The 22,086-nt window shown below is 37.0% G+C and overlaps 2 protein-coding genes across 2 annotated transcripts in view; one reads left to right on the top strand and one right to left on the bottom strand.

Annotated features, from left to right (window-relative positions):
• Window positions 1-4,349, top strand: part of LOC124775659 (cullin-associated NEDD8-dissociated protein 1) — a 168,236-nt gene extending 163,887 nt beyond the window's left edge. The window contains exon 22 of the mRNA XM_047250487.1: window positions 3,808-4,349. Coding sequence (XP_047106443.1) covers window positions 3,808-3,938 — 131 coding nt within the window. The 3' untranslated portion in view covers window positions 3,939-4,349. The remainder of the gene's footprint in view (window positions 1-3,807) is intronic.
• Window positions 4,350-18,822: 14,473 nt separating this feature from the next.
• LOC124776725 (transmembrane protein 205) lies at window positions 18,823-21,225 on the bottom strand. Its single transcript, XM_047251844.1, has 4 exons — window positions 20,775-21,225; window positions 20,445-20,632; window positions 20,136-20,299; window positions 18,823-19,860 (listed from the first exon to the last, which is right to left on the bottom strand). The coding sequence occupies exons 1-4, from the start codon at window positions 21,038-21,040 to the stop codon at window positions 19,573-19,575; spliced, it is 906 nt and encodes a 301-aa protein (XP_047107800.1). The 5' UTR covers window positions 21,041-21,225; the 3' UTR covers window positions 18,823-19,572.
• Window positions 21,226-22,086: the final 861 nt, after the last annotated feature.

Raw genomic sequence — 22,086 nt, 5'->3', positions numbered from 1 at the left:
TGACAGATTTAACATCCTTGGACTTCGTCCTGTTTGCAGCAATGAAAGGACTTCAAAGTAAAGCGTTTTGCCTATATCGATGACGTGAAACGTAATGTAGAGGACAAATATAAAAGATGCTTACAACACGGGAATGAACATTCAACAAGTGTATTAATGGTAATGGAGAGTACTTTGAATGAGATTAAGGTTGTATTTGAAAAACAATAAAGTAAATGCTTAAATGCTTTTTACAAAGAAATTCCAGTCCCTCCCACAAACACACACCTGCCACATATGTATGGATAAAATTTGCACTAAGGTCATTTTGTGAGATTTGCAGTATGATTCCCTTGTCCCATGCACACACCCACTGCCACACAATTTATTATTACTTCTTAATAAAAAATTTCTTTTTAGTGTGTACCAATAACTTAACATTTGCTTGAATTCACGACAAAGAACTGGTTATACTACATGTTTCACAGCAAATGTATGAGAAATTAAGGGATTTATGATCAAACCTTATAGAATTTTTGTTGCCAAAAGCAAATGTCTTACCAATTAATATTATATCATCTTCTACACCACAAGCTGTTGTTTCACTGTTGCATTCCCCCCCTCTCTCCACCCCATGCCTCTCCCCATGGCTCTCCCCATGGCTCTCCCCATGGCTCTCCCCATTTGTGCATATATTATTTATTGGAGTATGCATAAACTTCAGTCTTGTTATTATGTGGGTAATTAGAACTAACAACTTAGAATGGTTAGAATCTTAAAATTCCTTGAAAACTAGCCACTGTTGCTACTTAAGTGGGACAATAGATGAAGCCGGTTTACTTGCCGCAAATCTCATAAACAGTTTGATCCAGTGACAATATTCAGCGTATTGTTGTGTCTGTGGTGACATGCAGTGCATTTGTCACATGCATTGTGAGTAATTTTAAGAGTGCTTTGTTTTTCCATTGGAAATTGATGATGATTCTAGTTTAGACTGTTGCTTCTGCTGTTTATCAGAGTGACTTTAAGACCATAGAAAAAAAGCTCGAATGCCTCCTATTCCAAGACACACTTCTACGTCCTTTGAAAGTACTGTGATTAAAGATGTAGGTAGTGGTGTGTCCATTAAACTGTCTTACAAAGAGGCTGTGCCAACTTGTCATCACCAATTTCATCCAAATTTATGGTATATGCAGGGCTTGGCCAGAAATGATTGCCGAAAGTGGGAGTTAGGTGGCCAAGCAGTTACTTAAAAGAAGCATATCTGTATCTGCTGCAAGTTGATGAGGCATGAGCCATTTATGTTTGTGTAGTTGTGTGGGGCAGCGCACAGCAGAAATAGTAGAGGGTGGTAAACAAGTTCCTAAGCAGAAACTTTTTTAATTTTCAATTTTTTATGTTATTTACACAGCAGATAATCTGAAGTAATACTCAGTATATTATCTTTATTAATATTTTCATAAAATGCATGAAAAAGGAGGACGAATAAAAAATTGTGATTCTAAATGAATTTGCAGGATGGGCCTTAAGGTGCACACGAGAACTTTGCAAGTAAAATTGTGTGTTTTTATTATTGTACAGTTGATGACTTACACATGGTTGGATAATATTCATTGTAAGAACAGGGGAAGCAGTAATTGTCTTGGAATCTTGACATGTTTTGAACACTGTTTATGCAATGACATGGTTGTTTTAAAGTTTCTTTAGAAAAACAAACTTGCTTTACATTCATAAAAGGCTCTCCCTTATCACATAGTTTGGCAGCAAACCACGAGTAACACATCGTTTTGCCAGATATTGGCGAGGATAGCTGATGATGTACAATGGAATATATTTTGATACAGTCATCTTGGGTTGATACCTTTTTCTGTCTCGACCGTCAACCTACTGTACCACGCAGCTTCCGAGGGCTGCTCAAAGGGCAAATTGAAACTAATGGGACACAGTCTTGTTTGCTTTAACTACAATCCTGTCTTGGAAAGTTACTTGCAGAGCCATTGTGGGCACTGTAAGTGGAATCCTCTTTTGGAAATTCCAGATTTTGCTTTGCCTACACTTTTCATGTCTTTAATGCGAACATATTAATAAACACAATATTGAGCATTGTTCTCCTTTATTTGCCATGTAAATAATATAAATATTTAAAATAAAAAACAGTTTCTGCTTAGGGACTCTACCCCATGACCATTGGTTTACTGTCCTCTACTCTTTCTGCTGCACTCCATGCTGCCCGGCAACTATGCTAACATATGTGACCCATGCCTCACCTGACCTGTGTCAAAACTGCTATTATTTCAGAAAGCTCGGTCATCTGGAGCTCCCACATATGTCACTTTCTTTTCTGGCAAAGCCCTGCATATACCATAGAGTAGGATAAAATCAATGACGGCAAGTAGGTGTTGTCCCTTTGTTAAAAGGTGCCGGTGTAGGCCACCTTTGAGGTTCCTTGTAAGTACTGTTTTTTCAGAGACTCAAAATCAAATGATTTATTTCACTTTGGGAATGAGAAGAAAATAACATGTTGCATGTTATCTGAGCTTAAGGTGGGTGCAGGTGTTCAAAGTTGATTTGGACTTGAGTGGATGGAAGTCTGCCTATCTTCTCTCGCCAGAATGTCTAATACTGAACTTCAATAACAAATCTTCTTGACGTAAAAATTCTTATGTGGAAAATATTGTTAATATAAATATTGTTAATATAAAACAGATTTTATAGCACTTTGCTTGGTAAAGTATGGAATAATGAAGGTATTATGAAAAGAATAGATTGCTACTCACCATGTAGTGGAGATGCTGAGTCGCAGATAGGCATGACAGAGAGGCTGTTAAACAAGTAAGCTTCTTCGGAATTAAACATACTCATACACAAACACAACTCTCAAACACAACCACTGTCTGTGGTTGCCAAGGCCAGACTCTGATCTCCCCAGCCAGAGATAATAGTCATGGGGGGTGTGAGCAGTGTTTGCATGTGTGTGTGTGTGTGTGTGTGTGTGTGTTTAATTTGGAAGAAGGCCTTTTGGCCAAAAGCTTACTTCTTTAAGTCTTTTTGTTGTGCATATCTCCGCTATATGGCAAACAACAATCTCTCCTTGTGTAAAACTTGATTGACTGTCACTTGTCTAGTATCAAGAATGCACTAAAATTGCTGATAGGTGCAGTGGTCATTCTTTTCATTCATTTTGGGAACACACATTGTGGTCCCATCAAATATGACACAGTAATTTTGCTCGGTAATTGTTAATATTTGATACCATACAACATCAAAATTGAAAAAGAGCTTTTCTGGAATAACATGTTGTTACTAATACATTTATGCTTGAAGTGCTCCTGCCAGTAATCGGTGAGGTGGTAAGACTGAAAATAAAGTAGGTTCCTTATTATGGCTGAGTTAGTGGCATAAATCAATTGTATTTTATTCTTAATTGTCTTGGAGTACCCATTCTGATCATTTGTGAAATAAATTGAATTGTGTGATTTTTTTATACTGGGTTGATAAACATGCGAATAAAGAAGTAATATACTGTTTAATTAAAAATTATGGAAAGAGTAAAGGCAACTACTCAGTGAATAGTATAAGCATCGAGTGAGTGGTTGAGAGGCACATGAGAGACCTAGAATGAAAAGTAGTAATATTCCCTGTCTTGTTTGTGTCTATTGATGACTCAGCAACTCAACTATTTGGTGAGTTGTTTACTCTCTCTACTTTTTATATTCCATGAAAAAACTTTCCATTATCCTAGTCTTAATTAGTGACAGTTAATAAGTAAATGCATATATTTGTGTAACTTGAACCACAAAGTACATATTTTTTATTTTGTGATTACAGATAAAAATCCACACCTAACAGATTTTGTTACACAAATTAAAGGAAATCCTGAACTGTTGTCAATATTTGAATCAATTCAAAAGGATTCATCAGGTCCTGCTCAAGAATCAAATCTAATGGATCTCAGCTGAGCATTTAACTTTGGCCTTGGTCTCCCAATACCTACTAAACGCCTGTAGTAGGAGCCAGGCTTATGCAGATGTGGGATACAGTGAACTTGGAGAATGTTGGAACTCCCTAAGTTTGCCAGAGACTTGTGATCAGTACAAGGAGGATTGTGAGTGCTGTTGCAACTAACATTGTAGGCATATTTAAAAAACAAACTGTATCACGAGAACATAGCTGTTAAATTTTGTTTTCCTGTGATCATTCATACTGGAGCATATGTTGCAGCAGTTAAATTTTCCAAATTGAAAGTCATAATGAGACAACAACATAAACTTTGTTGTTCAAATGACTGGTGTGTTGTTCTTACTGAAACTTGAATGTGATGATTTGTCTTATGTACTACTCATGTTTAATAAAATATAAGTAAACTTTGATTTGTGTTGAGAACTTGTCTGGAAGTATGACGGTGCTGTGTGATTTGTATGCATTATTAATAATTTAACAGCAGAGCTTCATATGTACACGGGTATACCTCATAACAGAAACTCCTTGTTTGTTAATATAAAACAGATTTTATAGCACTTTGCTTGGTAAAATCTCCACCTGTTATTTTCTAATGTAATGTGTAAGGGAGCTATTTTCTTAGGCATTACAAATGCAACACATCTTGATGCTTACTTGTCTCCATATGATTCGTATTTTATTAGTGTATCTTTTCCAGTTTTCAGTGAGCCATTTGTAATTATAATCTGTTACTCGTAAATTCATCTTCCTTATCCATTCTGTTGTATCTTCTGTAACTGATCCAATTCTGAACTTCGAGGTACAATGAACAAAATTGTAAAATAAAATTAATGGGAGGAATACTCTTTAATAAAACAGTAAATCTTTTTTTGTTTCTTAGTTGCTGAATTTTTGTAAGTTTTGTAATACCATCACACTTGCTTTATATGGAACCATGATATGAGCGTGTTCTGAAAGCCTGGACATGAGTGTCATTCTCAAATAACTTCCGAGCAATGTATCCCCAGAAAACACTATATCGTACCATACACCACTTGTGAAAAAATGCAGAGCACCTGTAAGAGTTCCTGGCACCATAAACAATGGAAAATAGCTTCATGTATTACTTTGTTGTGTGATGCTTCAATGTCCTATACTTCAACTGCTGGTTAGAGGTTAGAAAAAATCACATTGCTCTCTGAAGCTATTTACTGCTAAAAGTAATGAGCTCAAATGTTTTTGTTGTGCTCATATGAACTGTTTCATTGCCACCAGTCTGAGCAAAGTGGCACGATTATGATGACGCAGGGCATATGTTTGAAAGTAGTGGGGAAAGGAGATAGTTAAATCGGATTTCGATCTGTCTGGTTTGAATCTTGTGTGGTTTTCTGGATCATTTCACGCAATTGCTGTGGTTTCATTCAAAAAACCTTTGTCCAGTTTTGTTCCATTGTTGTCCAACATGTTTGTTTATTTGACCTCCAGAGATTGTACTCTATTTAGCCATCGAGAACACATGTTCACATAGAGTACAGAGAAAATGCGTAAGTGCATATTAACAGAAATGAAAGCTCAAGCCATCAGTTTTTTCCTTCAATAAATGTTTAACAAATACAATGGTAAGTAAACTAGACATATTTATGTTAAGAATTCACACTACTTCTTAAAATTAATAATTGGTAAATTAATAATTAGTGATAAATGAAAATGATTCCTACAAAGTTACCATGAAGTCTTAAGAAAATTGACAGTCACTTTATACAGGCAACTGTCTATAGAAACAAAAAGAGAAAATGTTGTTTGAGGGAGGAGGTAACCTATACTCATCAAAGTCTAAATTCCAATCTTTCTTTGTCAAATTCAGCATACAAAAACAAGATGTGGTTTACATCTTTGTATCATCTAGCCTTCGTTCTTTCATAGCCTCCAGTTCTGCAGCAGGGTTTGGATAGGTATAGATCCAACCTGTAGTGTACCATTCTTCCAAGCAATATATCTACAGTATATATACACACCACTTGTGAAAAAATGCAGAGTGCATGTACCATTTCCAGGCACCATAAACAAATTATGCCGCATTAGTTGGGCTTTCGTTCGTATATCTGCTCTATGATGATGATGATGATGATGATGATGATGATGAAGGGTGCATTTTGGAAATCAGCACATACACTATGTCAACCCTTGTCAACAAATCAGTGCATAGTTTGTTCTGTGATTAAGAGTATCATTAGTTTAAAAATGCTTACAGATGATATATGTGTCCAGCACTTGTCTGAGAGACATCACACTAGCCCTATAAACAATAATAGTAGCTGAAAACTTCCTCCTTCCAGCCTTGTTAACTAGTAATTAGCAGTATGACCCAGTAGAAGCAATTCGTGTTTCTATAATTAGTTATTTTTTGTAGATCATATCACAATAAACTTTATGGTGTGGAATATATCACGGGAACAAAAGATTGCATAGACAATTAAAATATAGGTTTCTGACTGACCACTTACTTCTGTTCAAGAATTTCTATATAATACAGAAGAAATTGTTAAAGAGAAAAGTCTTACGGCTTCTGGTTCTTTTTCAACACTCAGCAGTTAAAAATACTTGACAGCATTTAGATGAAAATTGCTTTTAAATAAAACAAATATATTATTAATGAAAACAGTTGTGTAACAACGCATTGTGTGCCAAAGAATGGTTCTGTGTATTCGGTGTGATTTCACCCTCAGCTTTCAATTTAGTTTCAACATAGGATTCGCAAAGAAGTGCCCCACTTTTTCTCCTCCTGTGAGCCTGGCTGACAAATGCTTGTGGAAACCATTACATCTGCCGAATTATTGCCATTACTTATATAAATATAATGAGTTAACTAATCACAACTCGCTTGTTGCTTACCTTGTCCATAAAAAAACAGAATACAGTTCCCTACCAGCAAATGCCACTGTGTGAACTGAACTGACAAGGTGAAACAAGTACTTAACACTCATGCTTCCACATTGTGCATAAACTTCAATCTCTTTTTGAACCAGTATATACACACGAGAAACATAAAGGTATTTTGAAGCACAAAAATGGACACCAAGAAATAAACACCCATCTGTGAGGTACAGGGCAAACAGGTAAAGTGAGTGTGAATCAGTGACATAATTTTAACATGCTTATGTTGGGGAATTAATTTTTGGGCTTCATATTTTATAGTGTGATTTCATCTTAATCATATTCGGTCTATCAAGAATATGAATTGAAATATGTAGTTGATTGGATGGCAGGAGAGGGAAGGTGGCAGCTGATAACCATCAGTGGAAGTAATTTTTAATTGCTGATGCCTAGTATTGCTGAAAAGTGGCAAGCCTTTACAGTGATGTATTATTTGGCTTCCACAATAACCAGTGGTGGCAAAGAAAACTCCAATTATTATCTGCTACACTTACTGCCACACTCATGAGGTTTGTCCACTGCTAGCTTACTATGTTGTCCAACCCATGTTTGCCTTTAATTTTCTGTTAGACAGGGATTAATAGGCTACTCAGTCTTATTGGTGTAAACTGTTCTACACTTCAGGAAACTTAATAATCCAGACTTTTTCAGCCTATTGATAGTGTCCTTCACAGAGCCTGGTACATTTCCAATTTTGTTTCCACTTCAGTAGGTTGGCATTATGCTCACTTGGTAGAGCACCTATCCCACACATTTACTGGCATCACCCACAAACAGTAGCACAGCACTGTGCCTTTGATCTACCTCCTGATCCTTTCCAGATTTATTCTGTGATGTCGTAATGCCACGTATTATACTTGTTGTTATAGTCATTCCAATGAAAGTCTATTGAATTTGCTGCAGTTTGCCCCCAAGTGTGCTGCATCAGTGATTCAGTGTGTTCTCTTGGTTCCTGTATACTCTGTCAGTGAATGGACTATCATTTCCACATTAAGAAAGGGTAGTACATTGCTCCTTTAAATTTCTGCTTCCTCTGTGTATGAGATATTAGAACGCTTTTGGTTAACATGGTAGTGGAAGTTGTGCAGTTCCTATTCACTGTGTGACCACTTGAAACAAATGTCAGATCTTGTTTGAAGAGATTTCAGGATTGTAGCCGGTTGTCATAAACTTCACTCCATGATATTTGAGCTGGATGCCTGCCAGTCATCTTCAGGTGAGCCATCGAGTACTGTCTGCCGAAATCTCTTCAAACATTTAATTTCCTGGGAAAGTTTTAAATTTCACAAATGTCATATGCTTGCCAAAGCAAGCATTTGGAACATCATGGTACGGGCTGTATTGCTGATTTTTTAAATGCATCCATAAATATGCTTGCTGCAACTGGTGATAACAGGAATCCCATAGCTACACTGAAAATCAGTTCAGAACACTGTCCTTTCCACCTGAAGTAAGTGGTCACAAGACAGTGATTCATGGGCTCACAGGCATCAGGGGCCACATATTCCTATAGGCTGTTGATAACTTCACCAACCTTACCTTAGGGTTTGCAGACTGGCTACACTTACCTTTCAGAAGTGCAACGATGTGGGCAGAGTCCTTGCCAAAGGACTCTCTGTGACTCTACCATAGAGTCAGAGTTAGTTTTTGCCAGGAGGTAGGCCAGTGAATTTCTACTGTAACTAATGGCCATATACGGTAAACAACTATGTGTAATTTGGGTATCCCAAATAACCCAAGAGCAGTCAAAACGTGCATTTTGAGTCTTCTTGCTGGATCAAATTCTGCAACAGTGCATTGGTGTTGTCCACTTGTTTTAAAACTATTTCACAGTTGTTTTTCGGTTCTACGTTGGCACATCATTCTTCCTTTGTGGTGTTGGCATTCGGTGGTTTTGCACGAACTTAACTTCTTGACTTACTGGTAGATCGGTCTGTCAACATTCTCCCAGCTTCCAATTTTTGATCATACAGGTTAGAGGACAGCTGCAGAAGCATGTGATCTAATGGATAAGAGTTGGGTATCAGCACAAACTTAACTTTATAACTGAGGAAAATGCCATCATGATCGACAACTGTTATTGGATGGTATTGCCCTATTCAGTTGGAAATGCTCAAAGTACAAAACCACAGTTGTAGTTCTGAAATCCTGCTGTGTAGTGTCCCTAGAAGAAGTTATTCTTACAGTTGTGCAAATGTTAATTGTTACTGGGTATGAAGATTGTTCTTGCAAACTAACATTAAAATTCTACAAATATTCCATTGAAATTATTTTTAAAGAGTGAGTCATTTAGTGGGTGTATTTCATAACTAGTTGTTACTGTTGGATGTGCTCACATATCAGTAGTTTCTGTTATTATGAGTGATTGTGAGTAAACAAGCTACTGTTAATACAATATCAGCTGCCTGATTTGCCCCTCTGTCCCAGTGAGAGTCCAGGGTGGAATAATGATGATTTAGATTTTAGTTCCATTGGAAGCACATTATGCTATATGGAACATTTTCTCTGTTGCTGAAAGTTAGTTGTTGCTCAGTATCACATAGTTATGATTCTCTGTTACTAATTGTTTAACACTACCTTCCCTTGTGCGCAGCTGTAGTCAACTGAGGTGAGTCGACAACCTCCTGTTAAATAAATCCAGGATAAATGACTAAAAGGAGGCACTGAGTGGCAGACAGAAGACTGCTAAAAAAAAAGTCTTGTTTTTCCATTGTTACAGAAATGACTGGAAATTAAGCAAAGATTGTTCTATGTATTTGAATTCAACCCCATTTATTTTGTTAAAATCAAACAATGAAAAATCCAGGATGGAATCCAACAATATTAAGAGGGCAGTTTGGTTTCAGTTGCCCAAGACTGCAGGTGTGTGTGTGTGTGTGTTGGGGGGGGGGGGGGGGGGGGGGGGGTGCGCGTGTTTGTTTGATGAAGGCCCATGGCCAAAAGCTTTAATTGTGAGAGTAGGTTCCCCCCCCCTACCTGTGACTTGCCATTTATTTTGTTTCCATTCTCATTATTTTCCTTTTCTTCAACTTCATATTGATAAAGAAAAAACATAAAGGTCATTCACAGGTATTTGCTTTCATTTTGTTGGTCTAAAAACACTGTGGCAAAGAAGGCAGAAGATAATTCTAAGCATCGTTATCCACACAGTCAAGAACTGACTACAAAAAAATTTAGCAAAGAAACAAACGATGACATTTTTAAATGTTGAGTAATTGAGGGTGCTGGAAAGGTGAAAAAAGGAACACATTTGATGTGGGGACATATGAATTAGAAATAATTCAAACGATAAAATAGACATAAGGAATTCAATCAAAGAAATGTTCTGAGGATTGTTTAATATCTAATTTTTATGTTATTGTTTCATTTTAGTTTTTCATTGCTTAGTAAACATTGTCAGTCAATAGGAACTGTGACGTGTATGATGGGATATCTATTATTATGTTGTTTGCCACATAGAAATACAGGTATGACTGCAGGAAACACTTTTTTTCTATGTATGCCGATATCAAAACAGTCCCGATCACTATATATTTGTATTTGGTGACCATCCTCAGGCCAGTTTAATGGCTAACCACAGTGCGATGACTGTGTTGGCGGCTTCACTGGTACTTCCTATAAGCTATGGCTTTGCTGGTATTGCCAATGCAGTTGCCTCACCCTGTCTATTAAACTAGTCTGAGGATGGCAGCAAGGGTGATTCTAGAAGTCGGTCAAGGGGCTAATGGGGTGGGGAGGGTTTGGGGGAATGGAATATCGCTTAACGAAAGGAGAGTTTGGGTCCTCTACCGACAAATTGGTAAAATTTAGTGTCGCTTAAAGTAGTTTTTGGTAACTGCTTTGGAGTTCAGGGTAAAAAATGTGTTTTAATAAATAGGTCACCTATTTTAAGTTCATTGATATATATTGGTTTAGATAATAAGCTATTTTCCACTCTTATTCTTTTGTTAAAAGTGTTTGAAATACATTGTAACCTATATTGCTACTTATTTATTAAAAAAAGATTGAGTCTGTTGGAGTAATATATTCACTGATTTCTGAAGTTATTTTATCCAGTGTAATATGATACTCCATTGGGGGGTTAGGCCCACATAGCTCCTCCCCTGCCCCCCTTGCCACTGCCCCTGGATTGAAGTATAAACAAAACTGGTTACCAAATACAAGTATAAAATTATTTAGACTTTTAAGACAAAGTTTTGTTAATCAAGTCACTGCTGATCCTAAGACACTTATTTCTAAAATTATTTTTATGTAGATTTCTCTAAGAATAAATAGGTTCCATCAATTTGAGTCTCACATCTTCTACTCAATGGGTCTTACGTAATAAAGTCAGCACTTCTCACTTGGGAATATGTTTGCACATAACTGAGTAAGTTATAAACTCATTGTCTCAGAACAGTCACTTATTTTACATGTTTAGCAAACTGAGCACTGAAACCACAAAATTTAACTTTCTTATCCCATGACAACTTGTAGCTGGCTATATGTTCAGTTAACTCTGCCACGAGATGCTTCTGTAGCACGAGTTATACATGTAAATGATGTCGCAGAAAGATTAGTGCCATAGCTTTTAAATATCATTCCTGAAACAAAACAATTTAGCTGAGCACTTCTTTCCAAATATAGGTCTGTTCCTCAGCTACAGTAGAAAAAGTGTAATTTTTTGTCAGCCGTTTGATATTTTTTTCCTCATGTTGCCGAAAATGATGTTACTTCGTTGAATGACGTGCTGATGATAAAAAGCAATGGAAATTTTTCCCTAATGGACGATTCCTTGATGCTTCAGGATATGCTGCATCAAATGATCCCTTCTTTCATTCTCTTCTCTTGTGAACTGTTTATTGCCCACATTTCACTTCTGTACAAGGCTATACTCCAAAGATTTATTAGTTTTTTTGCCTCTGTCATCGTTCACTATTTTTGTGCCCAAATAGTGAGACTACTCTATTTCTTTTAGTTTAACATTATTTAATCTACTTACGACCTGATTTGACTAACCTCCATTACCTTTGTTTTATTGACTCTCATCTTGTAACCTCTTTTCTGAGATGCTACCTATTCTATTAAACTGCTCTTCTATGTCCTTTGCTTCTCTGAGAAAATCATGTCATCATCAGCAAACCTCAAAGTTTTTATTATTTCTCCATGAACTTTCATTTCCTCTCCAAATTTCTCCATGTATACTTTCATGCTTGACCTGTAAATGTATTAAATAATGTTCGGATAGACTACAACCCTGTCTCACTCCCTTCTCAACTGATTCGGGTCCTTCAAATCTTATAACTGTAGTCTGTCTTCTGCAAAAGTTCGCTGTATTTTTTCTCTTCACCCTTAAGTATTTTGAAGAATGTGTTCTAGCCAACACTGTCAAAAGTTTTTTGAAATCTATAAATGCTATAAATGTAGGTTTGGCTTTTTTCAGTCATATCCTCTAAGATAAGTTGTAGGCTCAGTGCCACATCATATTTCCTACATTTATCCAGAACCCAAACCAAATAAAATGTAAATAATTTATGTCATTCTTCTGCTATTATGACTCACTGAACTGATGGCTCAGTAATACTTACATCAGTCAGCATCTGCCTTCTTTGAAATAGGAATTATTAAATTCTGAGGTCATTTCTTCTGTCTCATGTATCTTGCATACCAATGATGTCAATAATTTTGAGGGAATTTCGTGTACGCATGGGGCCTTGTTTTAACTGAAGTATTTTAGTGCTCTGTGAAATTCTTCTCGCAGTATCAGTTTTCTGTCTCATTCTCATCTGCTTAGTTTTCCCATTCTGTAACACTGTCTCCAGGTTCATTTGCATTGTTTCTAGTATTAAGTTAAATTCAACATTTTTCTATTTTGAACAGCATTATTGGTGCGGCTTATAGTATATGGGGCTAACATAAATTTAAACCATTGAACTAAAATGTTAAAAGTTTAAATAATATATACAAGACAAGGAAGGCACAGGGAGTTGATAGATGGCAGAAGAGGGGGATGAAAGTTGGCTTGCAGTGGCAGTAGCAAAATGAGGCTTGAATAACAAATTACTTACAAAACTGTGAAGGGTTGGAATACGAATGAGTAAGGGACTGGGGAATGTGGGATAAAATGTCTGGGCAAGTCAGGTGCAGGGTGGATAGTGATGGGGAAGGAAATGGCTACGGTACTTAAGTGGCAAAGAGCCAGCCAAGGAAGAAGGCAAGTGGAGGTTTTGGCAAGGGAAATTGTGAGGACGTGCAGGAGGAATGGTGTAACTCAGAGAAATAGGTGCTGGTGGGAGAGAGAAATAAAACTTCCAGAATGAGATTTTCACTCTGCAGTGAAGTGTACTCTGATATGAAACTTCCTGGCAGATTAAAACTCTGTGCCTGACTGAGACTCGAACTTGGGACCTTTGCCTTTTGCAGGCAAGTGCTCTACCATCTGAGCTACCCAAGCACGACTCACGACCTGTCCCCACAGCTTCAATTCTGCCAGTACCTCGTCTCCTATCTTCCAACCTTCACAGAAGCTCTTCTGCGGACCTTGCAGAACTAGAACTCCTGGAAGAAAGGATATTGTGGAGACATGGCTTAGTCACAGCTTGGGGGATGTTTCCAGAATGAGATTTTCACTCTGCAGCAGTGTGTCCACTGATATGAAACTTCCTGGCAAAAGAGCTTCTGTGAAGTTTGGAAGGCAGGAGACGAGGTACTGGTGGAATTGAAGCTTTGGGGACGGGTAGTGAGTCGTGCTTGGGTAGCTCAGATGGTAGAGCACTTGCCCATGAAAGGCAAAGGTCCGGAGTTCGAGTCTTGGTCTGGCACAGAGTTTTAATCTGCCAGGAAGTTTCAGAAATAAAACTGTTCTTTTAATCTGTATTTGTGGAGAAGAGTTTTGAATTTTTTACATACATTTATCCAGATTTATCTTTGAATAGTGTATGAGATACCATTTCTACAGAAGCAATCATCATTTGCACCAGGATAAGTTCCTTTACACACATTTTCACTAAACTGTTTAAACTCCAGGTAAGAATATCAATAATGTAGGAGAAGATACATTGCTACTTCCTGTAAAGAAGACATGTCAAGTTGTAAACAGCACAATTAAAAGACAGTCACACATAGCTTCCAGACACAGCCATTGTCAGTAAAGAGAGACACACGTACGCACTGCCCCCTCCCCACACATGAGCTGCAGTTGACACTTGTGCTTGTGTGAGATGTGCTTGCCTTTTTTTGTTTGTTTGTTTGTGTTTGTGTGTGTGTGGGGGGGGGGGGGGGCGCCTGTCGGTCTTTTAATCATGCCTGTCTGCAACTTGATGTATCTTCTTTACAGTAAGTAACAATCTCTTTTCCTACATCGTTGATATTCATTTAACTATGTAATAGTGCAGTGGTTACTTAAATCCAATATGAACAGATATTTTTTTGTGTATTGACAAGAGTGTGTCTTGCATGTAAATTTGTTCCAGTGCTAATTTGCTCATAATGGTCTGCTGTTTGCAAAATTTAAAGGGTTTTCATGTCTGTAGGGTGTGGAAACAGTGTTTTGAGGAAGTAGTAGTAGTAGTAGAAGTGCTTGAATAGAATTAAAGACATTTGTAACCCATCGCTCAATATTGTTCTTAAGTATTGATTCATCTTCCTAACTAAAAAAAAACTTTATTTGACTGAGTGAAGTGTGTGCATATTAATAAGAGCAACATTTTTATGTTGTATTGCAGAGTGATGGGTGAAGTTACCTTACAGAAAATTTAAATTATGATCTTTCACAGTGTTGTTATTTTGACTTCCATTTAAGAGATACAATGAATAAGGAAATAAAGATGCAGTGTGCATTATGCATGTCAGGTAGTATCAAAATGTTCTTTTGTCCCTTCAGGTACATCCTTCACTTGGTTGAATTGTAGTCTTTTTTGTAAAGGTGTTACAAGGCAGTCTGCTTCTTGATTGTGTCCTTTTTTTTATGAATTCTGGTAAGAGACATAACAAGGTCATTCAATGCCTTACTTGTTGTTGTCTCCCTAACACTGTTTTTTTCTGGACATGGTGTCACTGATTACTTGCCATAGTGACTCCATTTTCTCCATATCCTCCCATTCCCAGTTGAAGGACCCCTTGATTTTGAAAAGAAACCATTTAGTCTTAGTTTGTTTTGTATGTATTCAATAAATAGCTAGTTTTATTTTTTATTTTGTAAGTACTCTTCATTTTGGCAATGCTTTTAGATCCAGAGAGGGTGTAGTGAAGTTGTTATACTTATCACTGGATGAAACTAGTGCAATGTTTTGCTCCTTAATTTATTTAAGATGATTCGTTGATTTGGGGGAGGGGCCAATCAGTGAGGTCATCTGTCCCATCGGATTAGGGGAGGAACCATTGTGGCATTTACCCGAAGCAATTTAGGGAAATCATGGAGTATCAACTCAGGCTGTTCGGATGCGAGTTAGAACCATTGTGCTCCTGAATGAGAGTCAAGTGTGCTAACCACGTGCTACCTCACCTGGTTTTATTTAAGTTAATGCTAGAAATATGAACTAGCATACTAGTGATCTGATACCACATGCAGTTTTTTTGGTGCTTTTTGTTGTGGACTGGCTAGTTGTCAAGACTCATTTATTTCCACTCTTACCTTGCACTTGTTTCTGTGTGTTTATTGTTTTGTATGTTGTAGCAATATTTTTGTGTATTACTTACTTTCTGCCAGAACTTTTGTTAGTATTTTAGAAGAGTGTTGAAATTGGTATCTTTGTTGACTTGAACCAAGCAAGTCTGTGGCAGCTTGATTAGTTTTCATATTTTTCTTGTAATTATCTATAAATGGGTGGAATGCAGACATTTTGATTCAACTGCAGCTGCCTGTGCATAATAACTAATGAAATACATATGCGGAGGAATAGTGCACACTTCCGATGGTACGAATGGGACCGCTCTTCTCTTTGAAAATGGAATCCCATACTGGTGGAACTCTGTTTATGCAATTAAATGAGCATGATCACCTAAGATGCTACTGTAGATGTTATTAATCACTTGTTCCTTCGACATTCCTACAGGTCCACTTAATTCATGATGACCAGTAAAGAAGTGTAGCTATGTGTACATTCATGTTCTCCACATGTAAATATGGAACAAAGCTGTGTGGTAGGTGAAAGACTCTTTTGATCACATTATGTTTGATTTTGTCCAGTTCTTTCATACTGTTGTTGCTTATATTTGGTTGCTGAGACTCATCTTAAGCTTAGTAGTCTTTCTTATGATGGTCTCATTAGTGATAACTTCTCTCTTTATTAGTATGAAACTTTCACTCTGTAGCAGAATATACTATGTTCAAACCTTAGACAGATTAAAACTTGGGTGTCAAACCAGGACTCAAACCCAGACAGTCTCTAGTATTATCCTCCCCTGTTAATAAGTTTAGTTTTTTCTTCCTCATTGTTTTTGATGGACGGAGTTTCCCCCCAAATTTTTGTGTTCGGTGAGAGCATTAATTATGGGGAGCTAGATAGGGGTCAGAATTTCTCTTGTGCAAAAATCTTGAGCCAAAATTGTGAGAATATCTCAAGAGAAAGTGAATCGTTCTGTACTCTGTTGAACATATTCACAAATCACAACTTATTTTTAATATTGGAGTTGTTCTATCTAAATGACTGCATTTTCTGATTACCTGCCATGACATGTGAAACATCTGCTTTAACTTGATGTTCAACACAACTGTTGCACACTTAGTGATGAATGCTTCACTGTCAGGCCAGTCCAGGTACAAGATGTAGGGTATAAGGCTCAGCTGTTTCCACACGGCAGTCAGCATGTTAAGTTAATATGACTAAAACTGTTGACTTAGAAGGAATGGCACAGAACAAAATTCCAGAAAAACCATGTGTACTGTGTTCAGCTGAATAAAGTAACATGTTCTTTCCTTGAATTAAACTATGTTTATTTACCCTTTGTAGCAAGAGTAACATGTAATTACACTAAGCACACTGCTCTTAATGAAAGCAATATCTCCATTAGCAGTTTCTCTTTAACATGAAGAATGATCATTGAGTTCATTACAAAACTGTTTACTTCGTGAGACGTTTGTGAAATATTCACAAGTTTATTATTTCCCTTTATTGGCTACAAATAAGCACTGAAAGTATTATAATCAATGTAGTTTTTATGCCATTTTGGCCGCTTCTATATGTTTTGCAGCTTGTTTCCCCAAAATGGCTTCTTATTAGGTCTCCCAACAGTAGCTCCAATTTAGTTTCAGAATTCCATACAGCATAAAAATCTTAGGCTAGCAGGGATATAAATCATGACATCTGCACCATTATCCAGCAATGCTAACTGACAGATGCAATCTTTGGAATTAGTACAGATCTTTTGACTCCATCTGTCTGCTTAGTGAGCAGTCTTGAATGACAAATTTTATCCTGATAAATTGTATGGTGTCGCAGGCCTTCAACCGTGCTAGTTTACTGTTCGGTGAATAGAAGTCCGTAAATTAGATTGTCCCAGTGTATGGGTACATTATGCAAGGAGTCAATGCTGCTTTTCATTTCGTGTGGCGTGTAAATTTGATTTAGGAAGAATGCTTTATTTTCTTAAGATTCACATCAGACACACTTTTCAAAGGACAGCATTGAATAGTTCTTAAGGCATGTATCTTTATTTTCCAATTGTAGTTCTAGAGAATCCTTGCAAATTTACTGGCACCAACAATTTTATTATTAGATGAGCACAGCACATGACAATCTGTACTTGCAGCTTAGAGCACTTCCTTAGATGGCATAATACACTGGGAAAGCGATAGACAGTGCCATTTCATTACAGCGATGTCAGAAAGATAGTTTTACAAATAACTTATACCTACAGCAATGTCCAGTTATTAAAACAAATTTCTGTATTTTTAGGATTTCACGATATTAGTGCAAAAGAGTGATACTAACCAAGAGATAACCACACCTATGTGTATTGAAATGCAGGAATTTAATATGGCTGTTCTTTATAATACAAAAAATATCAATGTGGCTTTATAACTTTTGCTAAATATGTGCCTTAATTGACACCAGCAAATTCATTTATGATCCCCATAGCTTGATGACTATCACTTTGCTAGACAAAAAAAACCACCACCAAAGACTAATTTCCATTGAATGCAGTCTTCCCCTAGTCTGTATAAACAATGTCATATTAATGATATGAATCATATTAAGATACTTAGCCCCACAGTAACTTTACCAGGTATTTTTCAGATGAAGAGATAGGGACTTGTAAAGAATACACCAGAAACTACTGCTGCTGAATTAGTTGTCACGTTCATGAATGACAGCACTTAATATGTTACTATTGCTGACGTATGTTCCATCATTGTGCGTTAATGTAAATTGGAGGCAATTTCATTCAGAATAATGTGACTGTCATTCCATTTTTACATTTCAAGCTTTATTTTAAGGAACAAATTTTTAATTTACACTGCATATGGTTCCTGGAGGGGGAAGATGATGTTATAAGCCGGCATTTTGAAATTAGGTCTAATGAAACCAACTGTTTTAAAGCATTACAGTTGCCATACTCATATACAACTAACTACAGTAGAAGTTTTAATAATGCATCATCCATTTTCAACGGTGCTGTGGCAACCATAAGTAGGCAGTGTGTTTGCAACAGTTATTATTTACTGTTATGGTAACAACTGAGTGGTTTCAAACCCATCACTGAAAACATCATCTTTCTTAGGAAACATTTTAGAAAATGGTAGATAAAATGCTGCATATAACACTGTGAAATTGAGTCCCATAAACTATTTTTTTCTTGCCTGTCATTTCACTAATGACTAGCTTTTCCGTTCATGAATTTGCCCCACATGACAAAAAATTTTTGGTTTTTGTGTGGGTAGGCACCATTCTCAGAGAAATTTGAACTATCATACCAAAACGTAAAGTGGTGATAGGGGAAAATAAAAACAGTTTTAACTTGATAATGCATCATTTTATTACAAAAATTATATAAAAATTTTCTTGTCTGCAGCTTTCTATTTAAATGACAAAATAATAAATAAGTTAACAGAACAAGGAACATATACAAATAAATTACAATGAAATGCACAACAGACTGACATGGCACATGACTAGATTAATCATGTATTCAAGACATGCTTCTCTCTTCAGATTTCAGTTAAGAAACCTCAAGGACAATGCTTACTGTCTTATTAATCAATGATTGTTATGACTTCACTGAAAAATAAATCACATCTTGATCTGAAACAGAAACTCTATCAGGCTATATTGCCTCTACGATAAATTAAACATTCCAGTGACCAAGAGATGATGACTTTCCATTTGGTCAAGACTGTTTTCTCATACAAGCAAATTACATTTACATCTTTAATTTACACACAAAAACACATGCACAAATGGAGATTCTTAAAAGCTCCAGCCATAAAGTCAGTTACTAGGCTGCCAACTTTGACTCAGATGTGTCAACATGTCATGAATTATCGCATTTTATGTAAAATGCTTGTCCACATGGATAATACTTCACAATGAATGACTACACCTAATTTGAAAGTTTGAACTAAATATATACATGGCATATAAACACAACATAGAGCAGTCCTCACATAATTTATCATTCAGTCACCAACAAACAAACATGCATGGAAGACAATTTCTATTCTTTTTTTCAGTCGGTGGAAAATAGTGTTTGAATCAGATCTTCATCTCTCTCACATTCTAGAGGGTGGATATGATACAAATTTTACAGAAAGCAGATCTTGCTGGCAAGATAATGCAAATGCACTGTTGTGCAAGCCATGGTGAGAATGTTACCAATTGCAACAGCCATGTGGATCTTACGAAATGCTTGATGCATTTTGACATAATGTGGACAGTGCGCAAGGGGTCCAGGATTGTGTTTTCCAACTTCTAGTCCCACACCAGCTGCCTTCTCAATAGCTGTCTTGGCTGTCATCAGGCGCAAAAGAGGTGGTGTAAGGTACAAACGAATCACAAGTTCCAGCAGGAAACATAATGACATGATGAAAACCTAAAAAGAAAAAAAATACAGCTTTCAAATAAACGCTACAAATGAGAAATTTATAATATATGCACTATAAGAGTCATGTTTTGAATAAAATTGTCAGCAATGCTCTCATCAATAACAAAAATTAAATTCTGATGAGGGGCAGGGATCATGATCCACAGACGAAAAGCAATAAACCTACAGACATGCTTTTTTCAAATCATCTTTCCTGTATGACAAATGAGACCACTGCCTCTTCCAGAAGTTTATCCATAAATTCTATTGGTGTGCAAACATACCTGAAATCCTATACTGCTGTCCCATTCACTCCTAGGATGTAGCCTCACGAAAAGAAATAATGTTATCATGCTAAGAAAACTGTTCAGAGAGAAATATTTTGGAAACAGCACTTTCTGTACTACTCCAAATGTGTGTCTTGGAATTTCAAAGTATAGTGTTAAACCTGCAACAGTACAGAAAAATCTCAATTAGCATTTATTGAAAAGTGCTACTCCATATGAAATATATAGTATGAAATGACACATTGTTGAGTTCTGGAAATATGTCGACTAAGTTAGCGCATGTTAATATGCTAAACATTTATTTACCTGAGACAAAAGTCATCCACATCTGAGCTCCAAAATGTGTCATAAATGCTCCCAAATAGAGTAAGTTAATCCACGGTGATGGCTTGAAACTATTCGCAGTGTTGTTTTTATTACAAACTAAACTTGCGACAACACTGACAGCAACAATGGTAATAACATGGGCTGGCTGTGTTGTTTGGAACATCACTCTGAAAAAAGTAACAAACAAATCAGACTGGAAACTGGTACTTCAATGAATTAATGGATGTATTAATGTAAAAACAATATATAAAAACGAAACTGAACTAATCATGCGTATGCAAGAAAGGATTTTTACTCCAGTTCACTTACCGGTATGCTTTCGTGCCTTTCCACTTCTCAGCTATGTCTGTAGCACTGTCGATGAAACTCCTGTAGTATGATGTTGCCACTGCCAACAGATCGGTGTTCAACATTTCGTGAGGTAGAACCGGTGGTGGTTCTGTAGAATGCTTCTCTTCTGTCCGCATCATTTTAATCGCCTTGCGCTTCTGGTTCTTCAGTAACAATTTTTTGGACATACCCGTACCCTCGTTTTCACTCACATCAACAATGTCAGCTATCTGCGAGCGACACATTTCCTTGGTGGAGTTTTCTATGTAGCACTTGACGATGCCGCGTAAACAATCGACACTTGACGACTAAAACGCGTAACTAATGGCACTCGTGCACTTTATCTCTAACGAACTTTCACTTGTCACCGAGACGTAACAGTCAAACTCGACACAACGAACTCTCAACAGAGAATACTCGTCGCTGCGCTCGGTGCTGTATATATAAGTGAGCCGTGGCAGCTACTGCCTATCCCCACCCATTACGTCAAACCTCCCCTCTCCATGAACGCCCGGCAGTCGCGGGCGCCCACGATGTTGCCTACCGTGCAGCACAGGCAGAGATACTGTACGTGTGGATATAGGAGGTTTATGGCGGGCTGCAGCAGTAAAAGGGGCAAACCGTGTAGAATGTTACTATCCAGCTACAGTGCCGGTATACTATGATTCGAATTTTTAACCAAACGAAGACAACGATCTGTCGTTTTTGTGAGATTCGCTGAACCCAGATTTTCACTTCCTTTAGTCGTAACAGAAACATTTCGCGTTAAAACTGCTTTTAAACACAGTATGATTCACAGTTCGGTTATTAATCTATGTGACCGAAACAGAAGATCTACACCCAAAAAATGAGCCCTTTTCTGGCAATCGATTAGAACGAAATCTCTTACATTTCTGGATGCTACTGGTTGTCGGCTTACTGACGGTTAAGTAAATGCCAGTTTACGCATATTAATGTTTCAGAGCTCCGAGACGTTGCTACTTGAGAAATCTCTTAGTAGTTCTCTTTTTGTTTGTGGTTTCATTGGAAATAACACGAAGAAATTAATATAGGTGTTCTTCGAAAGCGTATTACCATACAAGTGACGTCAGGATACGTATTTTGAAAAAGTACCTCAGGTAAAAGATTACCAGCTGTGTTTGTGTGTCAATGCTACATTTATATTGAAGTGACATCAGCATGTTTATTCTGACAAAATTTGTAAATGGTCGCTTAATGAGTTCGTGTTTCTATTTGCACAGCAACTATTTGTGGCCATGGTTGTTTAGACTCTAGCATATAGGGCACTAGA

The sequence above is a fragment of the Schistocerca piceifrons genome, chromosome 2 (assembly GCF_021461385.2).
Source record: "Schistocerca piceifrons isolate TAMUIC-IGC-003096 chromosome 2, iqSchPice1.1, whole genome shotgun sequence".
NCBI lineage: Eukaryota > Metazoa > Arthropoda > Insecta > Orthoptera > Acrididae > Schistocerca > Schistocerca piceifrons.
Note: the sequence above shows the minus strand (reverse complement) of the source record. Positions and strands in the feature narration are given on the sequence as shown.